At 57.3% G+C, this 14,670-nt stretch overlaps 1 protein-coding gene and 1 pseudogene across 2 annotated transcripts; one reads left to right on the forward strand and one right to left on the reverse strand.

Moving 5' to 3' along the window:
• Nucleotides 1-180: 180 nt before the first annotated feature.
• LOC309636470 (uncharacterized protein) lies at nucleotides 181-6,901 on the reverse strand (the record flags this gene model as incomplete). Its single annotated transcript, XM_082409611.1, has 4 exons — nucleotides 6,769-6,901; nucleotides 6,335-6,418; nucleotides 3,840-5,633; nucleotides 181-370 (listed from the first exon to the last, which is right to left on the reverse strand). The coding sequence occupies exons 3-4, from the start codon at nucleotides 4,826-4,828 to the stop codon at nucleotides 181-183; spliced, it is 1,179 nt and encodes a 392-aa protein (XP_082265737.1). The 5' UTR covers nucleotides 4,829-5,633; nucleotides 6,335-6,418; nucleotides 6,769-6,901.
• On the forward strand, nucleotides 5,187-10,489 carry LOC309636471 (thimet oligopeptidase-like; annotated as a pseudogene). Its single transcript, XR_014268502.1, has 8 exons — nucleotides 5,187-5,386; nucleotides 5,665-5,960; nucleotides 6,161-6,529; nucleotides 6,609-6,901; nucleotides 7,724-7,855; nucleotides 7,961-8,089; nucleotides 8,725-8,861; nucleotides 9,116-10,489. The product of XR_014268502.1 is annotated as a thimet oligopeptidase-like (transcript).
• The last annotated feature ends 4,181 nt before the right edge of the window (nucleotides 10,490-14,670 follow it).

Raw genomic sequence — 14,670 nt, forward strand, 5'->3', positions numbered from 1 at the left:
TGAACGGGGACGTGACCTTCCTGCCATTCACACGCGAGGAGCTGGGTGCGTGCGGGCCCCACGGGGTGGTCGAGAGGCGTCCGTGTGCCCTGCCCCCGGGAGGGCCTTCTTCTCCTGAGGCGCTCAGAGTGTTTGGGTCCCAAGGTTCTGGATCCTTCCTAGGGGAAGGTGGCGGTCTGTCTACCGAGATTCTGCGCAAAGGAGGTTGTCCCTCGAGACCCCGCCCCGCCCCTGCTCTCTGTGATGTTTCTTTAATCTCACAGGGTCCTCCCGCACCTGACCCGGCGTGGGGTCTTGAAGGGCTGGGGCCTGGGCGGCTTTTTCAGCTTCTGCCCTCTTCCCCGAATGCTTTCTTTTGAAAACTTCACACCTGTAGGGAAGTGGCAAGAATAGTACCAGGGAGACCCCGTGTGCTCCCCGGGCCCGGCCTCCCTGAGTGGATGCCATGTGTGCTTTTCCTGCGCTGGGGCCTCTGGACGCATCGCCAGAAGCAAGGGCGCCTCCTGAGTCCCTGGGTGCAGGCCCCCCTCGGGAAGCAGCGTGTGGAGCTGTCCCCCAGCCGTCCCAATGGCGGTCTTCTTTTAAAAATTAATTAATTAATTAATTTTTGGCTGCATTGGGTCTTCGTTGCTGCACGCGGGCTTTCTCTAGTTGTGGCGAGCGGGGGCCCCTCTTCGTTGCGGGCACATGCCTCTCATTACGGTGCCTTCTTTCGTTTCGGAACACGGGCTCTAGAGGTGCCGGGTTCTGTAGTTGTGGCACGGGGGCTCAGTAGTTGTGGCTCCCAGGATCTAGAGCGCAGGCTCCGTAGTTGTGGCCCATGGGCTTAGTTGATCTGTGGCACGTGGGATCTTCCCGGACCAGGGCTCGAACCCGCGTCCCCTGCATTGGCAGGAGGATTCTTTTTTGTTTTCTTTTGGAACCAAAACTTTAATCCCAAGGATTGTCACAAAACATATTACAAATGGCAGCATGAGAAAAAAATTGCACAGTAACTCAAAGTTCAGCTCTACAATATACTCTTAATCTGGCAGGACATTGGTGTCTTGAATCCTCTCAAATTCCCAAGTAATATTACAAAGAGCTTTGTATTCATGTACAGCAATCACACAGAGGACTTATGCCCTAAATCAAAGGTAAACTAACTTTCTTGAAACTTCTTCGATTCTAAAGTCACTGGACAACCTCTTGTCCGGTGTGAAGACTAGTGGAATTTTTAAACCTCGAATCTAGGGTAAGGGTGCAGCTTTAAGTTTTACCTGCTGCCTTGTGTTCACAGCACCTTTTAAAGACTGCTTGCTTAACTACAGCTGCATGCCATATCCCAGCTACAGAAAGCCTTTTCAATGTTTGCCAGTGTTGTTTCCATAATAGTAAACATCACACTTTAGCTGGGCAGGAGTCAGAGTTTTATTATCCGTCTAGGCAAGACCAAAAATTCAAAGCAAATTCAATTTTGCTTAAGGGAACATTGTAAGGTAACAATTCTTCATATTACATGCCTCATAGGACCCATTTCAAACCATAGAGAATGACAACTTTATGTGTCACTGTCCCAAGAGACAAACAAATGTGAACAGCTAAAACATTTAAAAAGTGCACCAAGCTTCGGAAGTCTCAAACAAAACTTGAATTTTCTGTACATACTCCTGTCAAATGAAGTTATTGCCTGTACACCACTCTTCTTGCAAAGTGGTCTTCTATTTCCTTTCATTTGACCTAGATCGGCTAGGAGACCTAGAGAAAGATCGGGACGGCTTGTGATTTCTCTCCTGGGACAGGGATCTCTCTCTTCTCCTATATCTAGAAAGGGACCTGCTCTGGATGAGGGAGAAGCTTCTCAGTCTCGGAGATGTGTGGGAGGTGGAGGACTCCTCCTCCGGTAATCATCTCGAGGGCGACGACCCCAAGAAGGAGGTGGTCACGATTTCAACTTCTCTTTTCCCCATTCGACAGGTGCACTCTTACTCGGCAGCCACCTAGCGTCCTCCCATCTAGTTCTCGGACAGCATCGGCTGCATCTCGGGGATCTTCACGTTCAACAAGAGCGAAGCCGGGAGGGTTTTTAGCAACCCACACACTTCAGAGTGGTCCATAATAGCCTAAAGCTCGTTCCAAATCAGCCTTGTTACCACTGTTTCCAAGATTCCCTACATAAACTTGACAGTCCAACGGACAGGAATCACGATGCAAGACCCTCGTGGCTCCTGGGTTTCACGGGCCACAGGGTGGTCCCGGGCCTCTAGAATCTGGCAGCTGAATCTGCTCACACAAGTTGTCCTGTGGGGATGCTTTTCCCCCTATGTGTCCAGCCCGGGGCCCTACTGGCTTGGCCCCGCCTCCCGGGTGAGAGGGTGAACCCCAGCTCCCTGGAGCAGACACTTAGAGCCCTGTTGACCGGACTCACGGGACTGGGGCAGCGGCTGGACATGTGTGGCCAGCCTGGTGGTGTTTGGCCCCGTCTGCAGTTCCAGTTCCTGCTGAGAAAGAGCCTTGCTCTGTAATTTTCTCCTGGTTGTGTAAGGATCCCCGCTGTCACTTGACAGAAATGTAGATGGTGTGTTCTTTCTCTGTTTTCTCCCTCCTTCCTCTCCTCCCTCTCTGCCTCCCTCTCTCCCTGTCCCTCTTTCCCTGTTCCGCTCTCCCTCTACCTCTTTCCCTCTCCCTCTCTCTCTCCATCTGTCTCTTCCTCTCTCCCTCCCTCCCTCTCCCTCCCTCTCCCTCTCTCTCTTTCCTCTCCCTCTCTCTCTCGCGCCTCTCCCTCTCTCCCTCTCCCTCTTCCCTCTTCCTCTCCCTCTTCCTCTCTCCCTCTGCCTCTTTCCTCTGCCTCTTTCCTCTGCCTCTTTCCTCTCCCTCTTCCCTCTCCTCTCTCCCTCTCCCTCTCTCCCTCCCCCTCTCTCCCTCCGTCTCTCCCTGTGCCTGTTTCCCTGTCCTTGTTTCCCTGTTCCGCTGTGCATCTACCTCTTTCCCTCTCCCTCCCTCTCCCTCTCCCTCCACCTCCTTCCCTCTCTGGAGAGGGAAGGAGGTGGAGGGAGAGGGACAGAGAGCAGGATAGGGAGGGGGAGAGGGAGAGAAAGGGGGGGAGAGGGAGAGAGGGATAGAGGTATAGAGGGAGGGAGGGAAAGACATCTCTCCCTCCCTCCCTCCCTCTATCCCTCTCTCCCTCCCTCTCTCCCTCCCTCTCTCCCTCCCTCTCTCCCTCTCCCTCCCTCCCTCTTCTCCCTCTTCTCCCTCTCCCTCCAAGTCTCCCTCCAAAGTCGTCTCTCCCTCCCTCCCTCTCCCTCCGTCTATCCATCTCCTTCACTCCCTCCCAGAGAGGGAGAGACAGAGGGAGAGGCAGAGACAAGGGAGAGGACATGTGGAGAAGGAGAGGGAGAAGGAAGGGGGAGCGAGGGAGAGAGAGGTCTCTTCCTCCCTCCCTCTCCCTCTCTCCTCCTTCTCTCCCTCTCTCCCTCACCCTCTCTCCCTCTCCCTCCCTCCATCACTTTTCCTCCTTCTCACTCTCCCTCCCTCTCCCTCTCTCCCTCCCAGAGAGGGAGAGACAGAGGGAGAGGGAGAGGGGGGAGAGAGGGACACGGAGAGGGAGGGAGGGAGACAGAGAGGGAAGCAGGCACCCTCTCTCGTTCTCCCTCTCCCTACCTCCTTCTCCGACTCCCCCCTCTCCTTCGCTCCCTCCCTCTCCTCTCTCTCTGTCTCTCCCTCGCTCTCCTTCCCTCTCCCACCCCTCGCCCTTTCCCTTCCTCTCTCCCTCTCCCTCCCTCTGTCTCTCCCTCTCCCTCCGTCTCTCCCTCTCCCTCACTCCCTCCCAGAGAGGGAGAGATGGAGGGAGAGGGAGAGACGGAGGGAGATGGGGAGAGGGAGGGGGAAGAGAGGGAGAGGGAGAGGGAAGAGGGAGAGGGAAGAGGGAGAGAGGGAGAGAAGGAGGAGAGAGGGAAAGGGAGGAAGAGACCTCTCTCTCTCTCCCTCTCTCCCCCCTCTCTCTCCCTCTCCCTCTCTCCCTCTCCCTTGTCTCTGCCTCTTCCTCCGTCTCTCTGTCTCTGTCTCCTGCTCTCTGTCCCTCTCCCTCCACCTCCTTCCCTCTCCAGAGAGGGAAGGAGGTGGAGGGAGAGGGAGAGGGAGCACGAGAGGGAGAGAGGGAGGGAGAGAGGGAGAGGGAAAGAGGTAGAGGAAGAGCGGAACAGGGAAACAGGGACAGGGAAAGGGGGACAGGGAGAGAGGGAGAGGGAAAGAGGGAGAGGGAGAGGGAGAGCGGAGCAGGGAAACAGGGACAGGGAAAGAGGGAGGCAGAGAGGGAGAGGGAAACGGGGAGAGGGAGGGGGGACGGATAGAGGGAGAGGGAAATAGGGAGAGGGAGAGAGGGACAGGGAAAGAGAGACAGGGATGGAGGGAGGGAGAGAGGGACAGGGAGAGAGGGAGGGAGAGAGGCAGAAGGAGAGATGGAGGGAGAGTGAGAGGCAGGGAGGTAGAGGGAGGGAGGGAGGGAGAGAGGGACGCAGAGAGGGAGACAGGGAGAAGGGCTGATGGGGGCTCCCTCCCCCTCCCATCCTCTGCCCACTGCTTTCTCTTTTTTCTGCTTCAACAAACACCAGGCGCCTTTTAGATCAGCCCTGAAGTCAACGCTGATGCTTGGAAGGCCTGACCTCCCCGCTGCCTTCCAGCCCGGGACCACAGCCGGGAGATGAAGTCTGCAGGGCCCTGGGCAGCGGCGGCGGGCTGCACAGGCACCTCCTCTGACGCCCAATCTCTCCTCGTTTACGAGGCAGCCGCCAGCTCCCCTCCCTGACTCCCCAAGATTTGGGGCCTTTTTAATATGTGTCCATAATGCCATGAGCTACTATTTATCTTTTCCACGAGGACCCATCTCCCGAAATGCAGTGGTTTTCAGCCTTGGCTGCACTAGGGAACCCCCAGGGAAGAAAGAGACGTCTGTACCTCCCTCTCTTCCCCTCTCCCTCCGTATCTCCTTCTGGCTCTCTCCCTCTCCCTCTGGGGTGATGCCCGATGAGCTCAGATTCGCAGATGTTCCCCCCATCCCCTCTCTGTGCCTTGAGTGGGGTCTGGGCCTTCTCACTGTGGCCCGGGTACAGCCTTGTCATTCAGACATCGGTTCCTGCAAGGACACTTGCGTTTGGTCCATACCGCGTGTGGCTGCAGCCTGTGCTTCTCCCGTTTAGCATCTTCAGTAGATGGGGGCTGTGCATGAGCCCTTTATCTTCCCCGCAGACACCACTGGTGCTTGCTCGGCCTCGCGGGTGATGCGGGGGGCACGGGGGACAGTCCTGTGTCCCGACCTTCTTGGGCTGCAGACAGGCCACGTTGGTCCTGTGGTGACTGGGGGCTCCCAGGAGAACCCCACCGCAGACCCGGAGAGGTGGCCCCAGAGAAGGTGACGTACGCCTGGGGCCGGGCCTCACCAGCCAGCCCCGGGCCACCTGCAGCAACAGGCTTCTCGCCGTCCAGGGGCTGGGTGTTCAGGCGCCGTGGGGATGAGCTGCTGTCTGCACGGCAGCCGAGTTTGTACTGTTGAGCCCGGGGAGGCCCCTGGGTGGCTCCTGGAGAGGCTGGTCGCATTTCTTCCTGCGCTTGGCCTTAGAGCTCATCACGGTTCATGCCGTTTCTGGTTCCAAAAGGACCTGTGTTCATAAAGACCACGTGTTAGGACAGCATCAAAGTGTCTAGAAATCCGGACCAGGAGGAGGAGGGAGGGGGGTTGGCTGTGCCCGCCAGTGGCCTGAGAGCCCTGCCCGCCCACAGAGACCTGGCCCGGGGCCTGTGGGGAGGGCGTGGCCCACGGTCCCCAGCGCTGGCCATCTCTGGGTTCCAGGAGAACTGCGCGATCCTCGGGGAGCTGGTAAGGCTGCAGGCTCAGAAGTCCCGCCTGCTGGGGTTCAGCACGCGTGCCGACCCCGTGCTGGAGATGAACATGGCCAAGACAGGCCAGCTGGTGAACACTTTCCTAGGTAACCCCGCCTCCCCGAGTCCCAGTGGGGACGGGGGTCAGGCAGACCTTGACTGGACGTGGTGCTGCCTGAGACCCCACTGTGTCAGCCCTTGGGGGTCGCCTTCCCCAACCCTTCATTCTGCCTCGAGGGGCGTGGGGTGGGGGGCGGCTGGGGGGCTGCCACAGGGACATAGCCGAGCCTCTCCCCTCCGCCCGCAGATGAGCTGGCCCAGAAGCTGAAGCCCCTCGGGGAGCAGGAGCGGCCGTGATCCTGGAGCTAAAGAAGGCTGAGTGCCAGAGGCGGGGCCTGCACTTTGACGGGCCCATCAACGTCTAGGACCTGCGCTACTACATGAACAGGGGGAGGAGACGTGCTACCACGTGGACCAGCACCTGCTCAATGAGTCCTTCCCCATGCAGGTGGTCACGCAAGGGCGGCTAGGCATCTCCCAGGAGCTGCTGGGGCTGACCTTCGACCTGGAGAAGGGCACCAACATGTGTCACGAAGATGTGAGGCTCTACACGGTCCGGGACGCGGCCTCGGGCGAGGTCATCCATCGGCAAGTTCTACCTGGACCTCTACCCTCGGTGCATGCGTGGGGGAACCTGTCGGCCGTGGGCCGGGGCTCCTCTGTGGAAGCGGGGCCTCACCCGCGTACCTCTCCAGGGAAGGGAGGTCCGGGCACATGGCCTGCTTTGGCCTGCAGCTGGGCTACCTGCAGCAGGATAGGAGGCGCCAGATTGCCATCACGGCCATGGTGGCCAACTTCACCAAGCCTGTGCCCAACCCGCCCTCCCTGTTGCAGCATGATGAGCTGGAGACCTACTTCCATGAGTTCTGGCAAGCGATGCACCAGCTCCGCTCTCAGGAGGGTGCAGGCGTGGGGCTGCAGGCAGGGGGCGGGGAGGGCCCGGGCTCTCCCATGATCCTCAGGCAGACCCTCGCCACCGGATTCTTCCGTTGATGTCACCCCGCACGTGGTGACTCCCTCGGTGTCAGTTTCCTTCATCAAACCCCACGCACTGGGCGCGTAAACAACGGAAGTGGATGTCCTCGAGACTCTGGAGGCTGGAAGCCCCAGATCAAGGAGTCAGGACTGGTTCCCTGCATGTTAAATACATGTATTCAAGACTTGCGTTTAAAAAAGACAAAATAGAAGAAAGGAACGTTGTATGCAATCTGGTGATAGCCGGTGATGAGAACCAGAGGGTAGGCTCTGGGGCCGGGAGCGCCGCGCCCTGTGAGGCCCTGGGGCTGCTGCCAGTCTCGGTGGAGGCTCAGCAAGTCCCAGTGACTTCCCCACGGCGGGGTCCCCAGCTGAGCGTCTGGGCCCAGGACCCAGTGCTCGTTCAGTCTTCCTGCGGTCAGCCCTTCGTCCTGAGAGCGATGCTCTCACAGGCTGCAACCGGGGTGCGTGGGGACACTTTACTGAGCTGTGCAGCCGTCACTACTGCCCTGTTCTGGAACATTTCCCTCACCCCAAAAATGTCCCTCACGCCCTTACTGATCATTCCCTCCCCTCCCCTGCCCCTGACAACCAGGAACCCACTCTGACTCTGTGGATCTACCTGTTCTGGACGTTTCCCCTCAGTGGGGTCACACCCTGTGTGTCCTTCTGTGTCTGACTTCTCTCGCTGAGCATCGTGTTCTCAGGGTGCATCCACGTGGCAGCGAGTGTCAGGGCTTCACACCTTTGTGTGGCTAAGGTCCAGAAAGAAGACAAACGAAAAGAAAGGCACGTTGCCTGCGACTCTGGTGACAGCCGGTGATGAGAACCAAAGGGAAAGCTCTGGGGCCGGGAGTGCCATGCCCTGTGAAGCCCTGGCGCTGCTGCCAGTCTCAGCGGGGCACGGGTAGCGCCGTCCCCCAGGGGCTGCTGGACAAGCTCATCAAGTCCCGGCCGGCCAACCCCGGTGCGGCCGGGCCGAGGGAAAGGAAAGGGGCTCCCGGACCGCCCGGCTGGAAAGCGCGGCCTGGACACAGTGCCAGCCCCCCGTCTCCTTCCTCCTGTCCCCCAGGCCTCTTCAACCTGCGCCAGATCGTCCTGGTCAAGGTGGATCAGGCCCTGCACATGCAGACGCCCTCGGACCCGGCCCAGGACAATGCCCGCCTCTGCCAGGAGATCCTCGGGGTCCCAGCCACGCCAGGTAGCCAAGCAAGCGCCGGGCCCACCTTAGCGGTCGGGTGGCGGCTACTGCCCAGGTCAAGAGGATCCTCTGGTGGTGTGTGAAGAGGGACCGGCTGACGGGCTCTGGCCAAGGCCAGCTGACCTCTGGCCTCTTCCTGCCTGGGTTCCTGGGCTGCTCCCTCCAGCTGTGGCCCGCGGAGTCCGAGGGTGGGGTGGGCGTATCTGCACGTGCTTTCTGGAGAGCCTGCAAGAGGCAGGAGAGGGCTTCATAGTCCGGACGGAACGCGTCGATGAGGTTTGCCGGTTCGTGTCGGTGCGGAGATGCAGTTCACTCCCTCGTGAGCGCTTTAACCCGCGCTCTCCCCGTGCTGGAGGGCGAGCCCTGACTCATCCCTCGGAGCCTCGGGCAGCTGTCCTTGTAAGTGGCTTAGGGGTGAACCCCCGTGAGCTTCAGCAGAAAGTCGGCAAAGATTGATTTGTGTCCCTCCACTGAGTTGCCCACAAAGTCCCCATTTTCTACAAGTGTTGGGCCAATACTCCCTCTAGTGGCGGGGGACTCAGACAGGGCTGCTTTGAGGCCCCAAGCTCTGCGCTCTGGGGAAGGGGCACGGAGCGGCCAGGGGGCCGGGCAGGAGCCTCTCCGCGTGTATCCCGGGACCCACCTGCCTGCGACCTTCGGCCGCCTGGCAGGAAGCTACGACGCCCAGTCCTATGGCTACCTGTGCAGCGAGGTGTACTCCGCGGACACGTTCCACACACGCTTCAAGCAGGAGGGCGTCCTGAGTGGCAAGGTGAGAGGCCGTCCTGCCGAGCACACCAACACGGAGGTCCTTGGCCTGGGCGTAGATGCTTGTGCCGCCTGCCTGGGCCTGCCAGGCTCTGAGGGCCCTGCCCTGGACCCCCTGCTCCCCTGCCCTTTGTTCAGTCACAGCAGAGGTGGCCACACCCACACCATTAGTGAAGGCAGAGCTCCACCCTCCTGCAGCCCCACACCCTCAGTGAAGGCGGAGCTCCACCCTCCTGCAGCCCCGCCCCCTCTCGGCAGGTTGCCATGGACTACAGAAGCTGCATTCTGAGGCCAGGAGGCTCCAAGGATGCCAAGGGCATGGTGAAGCTCTTCCTGGCTTGCGACCCCACGCAGGATGCCTTCCTCCTGAGCAAAGGGCTGCAGGTTGAGGGCTGCAAGCCGCCGGCCTGCTGACGGCACGGCGTTCTGCCCACCCAGGCGGGCCCGGTGCCTTAGCGCCCCGCCGGGGCGGGGGAGGGGCCGCGTGTCCTCCCAGCCCCTGAGTCCCTGGCGGGCCGGCCTCGGCCAAAAGTCTCCACCTGGACGTGTCTGGAGAGCCTGGCGTCAAGGCTCCCCCTTGTTGCACTAATGCAATCCCTTCCTGGGGAGCTTTCCTGCTTACAAAACGGTTCTTTGGAAACGCAGCCATTAATAAAAACACTCCACTCCTGGTCTCTGCCTGCGGTCCCTTCCACCACAGGAGCGGCATGGGGGCCGTCACACTGGGGGGAGTTCTGACCTTGGTCGGGGATCAGCCCTGCGGCCGTTGCAGGCTGCTCTCTGCTGGTGTAGCGTCTGGGTCACTGGGAGATGGCTGAGCTGTGGGGTGAGTTCAGACGGGGATGGCTCCCCCAACCCTGGCCGGCCCCGCTCTCCAGTGAGGGGGTGTCAGGTTCCTGCCGGCCTCTCGCCTGCCCGGCACTGTTTGGCATGGTGGGGGCTGTGATTGGCTGCAGCTGCTTCTGGCGGTGGGCACAGCTGCGGGAAGCCCGGCTGTGGCTGTCCCTGTGCCCGTGCCCTGTCCTCCTGCTCACGGCTGGCCGGCTGGCTCCCTCCGCTCATCGGCCGCTGCTGAAGTCTGGACCACAGCAAGGGGCCGTCTTCCTGGGTCCTAGCAATTCTGCCCAAAGGCCTCAGGGATGCGGTTTGGCGGCAGTAGGAATTCAGAGAGGGTGCTGCCCCACTGGAGCGCTAGGGTGGGTCTGGACCGTCCCGTGTGTCCTTCCCTGGCCTTTGAGCTCCTCGGGAGCCCTGCCTCCAGCCCTTCGCCCCCACAAAGGACGCCAGGCAGCGGAGCGAGGGCGCGGGCAGCACCCCGACCTTCTCCCCGGGGCCCAGGCGGGCAGGCTGTGCCACGTTCTGTCCTCCCCTCAGCCTGCCCGCCCGTTCTCACCCGCCCTGGGCCAGTCGGCTGTGGACCAGGCTGTGGTGTCTGCCCTTCTGCAGACCCGGCTCAGCTCCCTGCACCCACTTCTGTGCCCTCTGTGTTCTGGGCTGGTCGCAGGCCCAGAGCCGGTGGGCAGGCACCCCGTGGCCGGGAGGACTGTTCCCGCGAATTCCCTGGGGCTCGAAAAGGAGCACAGCCGGCCTTCCATCCGGCACTTCTCCATGGACATGGAAGGGGCGTGTCGAGGCCTGGGGGCTGCTCGTCTTCCCGTGCACAGAGCCCCCCGATGGTCCCCGCGCAAAATCCAGGTGTGGCGTCGGCACCCCAGCCGTGCGCCAGGCAGTCTGTGGCGGGCGCCACAGGCCTCGGGCTGGTGGGCCACAGCGTTCCCGAGCGGCAGGTGAGGACTGAGAGGGTGAGGCCTTTCCCCGGGTCCAGGGCCCAGACTTACGCCGGCTGGAGGCCCCTCCGCTCACCGCCCGCACCCCCCAGCCCCTGCCCTCACGTGAGCCCCCAGGGCTGAGCTCAGGTGTTGCATGCCCAGGCTCTCCGGCAGCCCAGCCCGTTCCCACTCCTCCATGGTCACTGAAGGACTTGGAAGCAGGTTGCCCCACAGAGACTGCTGTTCCCCGAGCCCTGGGCAGGGGGCAGGGAGGACGGGCACAGGGCCCTGCAGGGGTGTGGGCGCCGGGGCAGCCGGAGCAGCTCCACACAGTAAGTAAGAGCATCTCACCAAAAACAGTGCGTTTCTCCAGCCGCCCCGGGACCTGGGCTCAGGTCCTGGGGCAGGAAGGGGCAGCAGTGCAGCTGTTAGCTGTCACTGGGGGTCGACTGTGGCCCGGTGCCACCTCTTAGATCCTCCCCGTCCCCTACGCCTGCTCCATGAAGGTGGAAGGAGCACATTTTTCAAAAGGTTGGAGCCTGGGCTTCCCTGGTGGCGCAGTGGTTAAGAATCCGCCTCCCAATGCAGGGGACAAGGGTTCAAGCCCTGGTCCGGGAAGTTCCCACACGCCGCGGAGCAATGAAGCCCGTGCGCCACAACTACTGAGCCTGCGCTCTAGAGCCCAAAAGCCACAACTACTGAGTCCTCGTGGCCCAACTACTGAAGCCCGCGCGCCTAGAGCCCGTGCTCCGCAACAAGAGAAGCCACCACAATAAGAAGCCCACGCACCGCAATGAAGAGTAGCCCCCGCTCACCGCAACTGGAGAAAGCACGTACGCAGCAAGGAAGAGCCAACGCAGCGAAAAATAAATAAATAAAATAAATAAATAAATTTTTAAAAATCATATTAAATACCTATTAATGAGATTTTAAAAAATAGTCAGTTAGTTAGTTAGTTAGTCAGTTAATTGTGCCGGGTCTTAGTTGCCACAGGCCAGCTCCTTAGTTGTGGTAATGAGATATTTTATATTCTTTTTTGTTCCTGAACAAAGGCCTCAGAATCCAGTATCTATTTGATAACGCTCACAGCATAGCTCAGCACGGAATAGCCACATTGTTTTTCTTTGGCTGCTATGTACCAAACAGCCTTTTGTACTGTTTTACCAAATGCATGTATTTAATACCTGTTTTAAAAAACATAGTGAGATCTCAAAACTTTAAATTGACTAAAGTAAGATTCTCTCTGTAGTACTACTTATTTGACAAACACCACCTGATCACACCGGTGTGGTGCACTGAGCCTTACTCTAGCGTATCGGGATAAACCCTGTTGCGACAAGTGTTCATCCTCCAAGTCCCCAAGGCCTCTCACACACTGCCAGTGAAACTGCTTTCTGCTTGGGAAAGAGTGCCCCAGTTCGTTTCTTTAGAAGCTTGAAGGCTATGTAAGCCCTCCAAAAGGTTAGAGGGCAAAGAACAACTCTAAAACTGGCACATTTGTTTTAAAAAAAAAAGACGTGTCAATATTACAAGAGGCAGCTTGCTTTCCCTTGTGACACGTTTCCTTAGGAGGCAAGGGATGTGACCATGTGACTTGGACAGGCTGTTTCCCTCTGTCTCAGTGTCCCACCTGTGAGTGGGTAGTCTGACTCAACTTCATTACAGACATCTGAATAAGGATCATGAACAGTGGCATCTAATTTCCAAAATAAAAACAGGAGAATGAGTACGTATTTTACAACAGGACGTCAAGTCTACCTCAATGATATTGCTAGCCTTGAGTCCAGTGCTTCTCAGTGAGTGCAATTGTGCCCCCCAGGGGACATCTGGGAAAGTCTGAAGGTGATTTTGGTTGTCACAACTGGGAGGAGAGAGAGGGAATGTTACGGGCACCTAGTGAGTAGAGGTCGGGACCTTGCTAAACACTCCACGATGCACAGGACTCACACACCACAGCAAAGGTTTACCTGGCCCCAAAAGTCAATGCCTTGGTTGAGAAACCCTGCCTTAGAGCAAACCACGGATACTCATCTTTAGCAGGTAACAGGGCATTTACTACCCACCTGTAAACCTACAGACTTCCCGACTTCCACAGCTAATCCTGTGGCAGGAATGAAATAGATAGCGTGTGACCATCTGGTATTATCTAGGTTTGCCCCTCAAGTCACATGGGACAGTGCTAGAGACTGACATTTTCTATATTGGAGGTCTTTGGCAAGCCACCAGTTTTCTAACCTAAGAAGTCTAAGCAGCATTATTACAGTACACATAATAACACGACAATTCTGCTTTTACAGAGAAATTAGATGTGGGAAAGGAGCTTATCTGACATCAGGAGCAAATGCTTTGAACACATCATATCTGCTGGTTCGACTGTCAAATCTTGACAGCTGGAGACGTAGGAAGGTAGACAGGAGAGAACAGACCAAAGTTACGGGCCTGCTGAGTCCTCGGGTCTAACCATAATACACTTTGTACTGCCCTGGGTCCAGGGATGTGTTCTAACACCCTCTCATCGAAAGACAAAGGAGAAGCCACAATGAGACGGTAGGAGGGGCGCAATCAGAGTAAAATCAAATCCCATAACTGGTGGGTGGGTGACTCACAGACTGGCAAACACTTATACCACAGAAGTCCGCCCACTGGAGTGAAGGTTCTGAGCCCCACGTCAGGCTTCCCAACCTGGGGGTCCGGCAACAGGAGGAGGAATTCATAGAGAATCAGACTTTGAAGCCTACTGGGAATTGATTGCAGGACTTCGACAGGACTGGGGGAAACAGAGACCCCACTCTTGGAGGGCGCATACAAAATAGTGTGCGCATCGGGACCCAGGGGAAGGAGCAGTGACCCCGGGGGAGACTGAACCAGACCTACCTGCTAGTGTTGGAAGGTCTCCTGCAAAGGCGGGGTGTGGCTCTGTTTCACCGTGGGGACAAGGACATTGGCAGCAGAAGTTCTGGGAAGTACTCCTTGGTGTGAACCCTCCCAGAGTCTGTCATTAGCCCCACCAAAGAGCCCAGGTAGGCTCCAGTGTTGGGTTGCCTCAGGCAAAACAACCAACAGGGAGGGAACCCAGCCCCACCCATCAACAGTCAAGTGGATTAAATTTTACTGAGCTCTGACCACCACAGCAACAGTCAGCTCTACCCACCACCAGAGCCTCCCATCAAGCCTCTTAGATAGCCTCAACCACCAGAGAGCAGACAGCAGAAGCAAGAAAAACTATAATCCTGCAGCCTGTGGGAAAAAAACCACATTCACAGAAAGATAGACAAGATGAAAAGGCAGAGGGCTACATACCAGATGAAGGAACAAGATAAAACCCCAGAAAAACAACTCAATGAAGTGGAGATAGGCAACCTTACAGAAAAAGAATTCAGAATAATGATAGTGAAGATGATCCAGGACCTCGGAAAAAGAATGGAGGCAAAGGTCGAGAAGATGCAAGAAATGTTTAACAAACACCTAGAAGAATTAAAGAACAAACAAAGAGATGAACAATACAATAACTGAAATGAAAACTACACTAGAAGGAATCAATAGCAGAATAACTGAGGCAGAAGAACGGATAAGTGACCTGGAAGACAGAATGGTGGAATTCACTGCTGCGGAACAGAATGAAGAAAAAAGAATGAAAAGAAATGAAGACAGCCTAAGAGACCTCTGGGACAACATTAAACGCAACAACATTCACATTATAGGGGTCCCAGAAGGAGAAGAGAGAGAGAAAGGACAGGAGAAAATATTTGAAGAGATTATAATCGAAAACTTCCCTAACATACGAAAGGAAATAGCCACCCAAGTCCAGGAAGCGCAGTGAGTCCCATGCAGGATAAACCCAAGGAGAAACACGCCGAGACACATAGTAATCAAATTGGCAAAAATTAAAGACGAAGAAAAATTATTGAAAGCAGCAAGGGAAAAATGACAAATGACATACAAGGGAACTCCCATAAGGTTAACAGCTGATTTCTCAGCAGAAACTCTACAAGCCAGAAGGGAGTGGCATGATATACTTAAAGTGATGAAAGGGAAGAACCTACA

Source organism: Balaenoptera physalus, assembly GCF_965194825.1.
Source record: "Balaenoptera physalus genome assembly, chromosome: 10".
Lineage (NCBI taxonomy): Eukaryota > Metazoa > Chordata > Mammalia > Artiodactyla > Balaenopteridae > Balaenoptera > Balaenoptera physalus.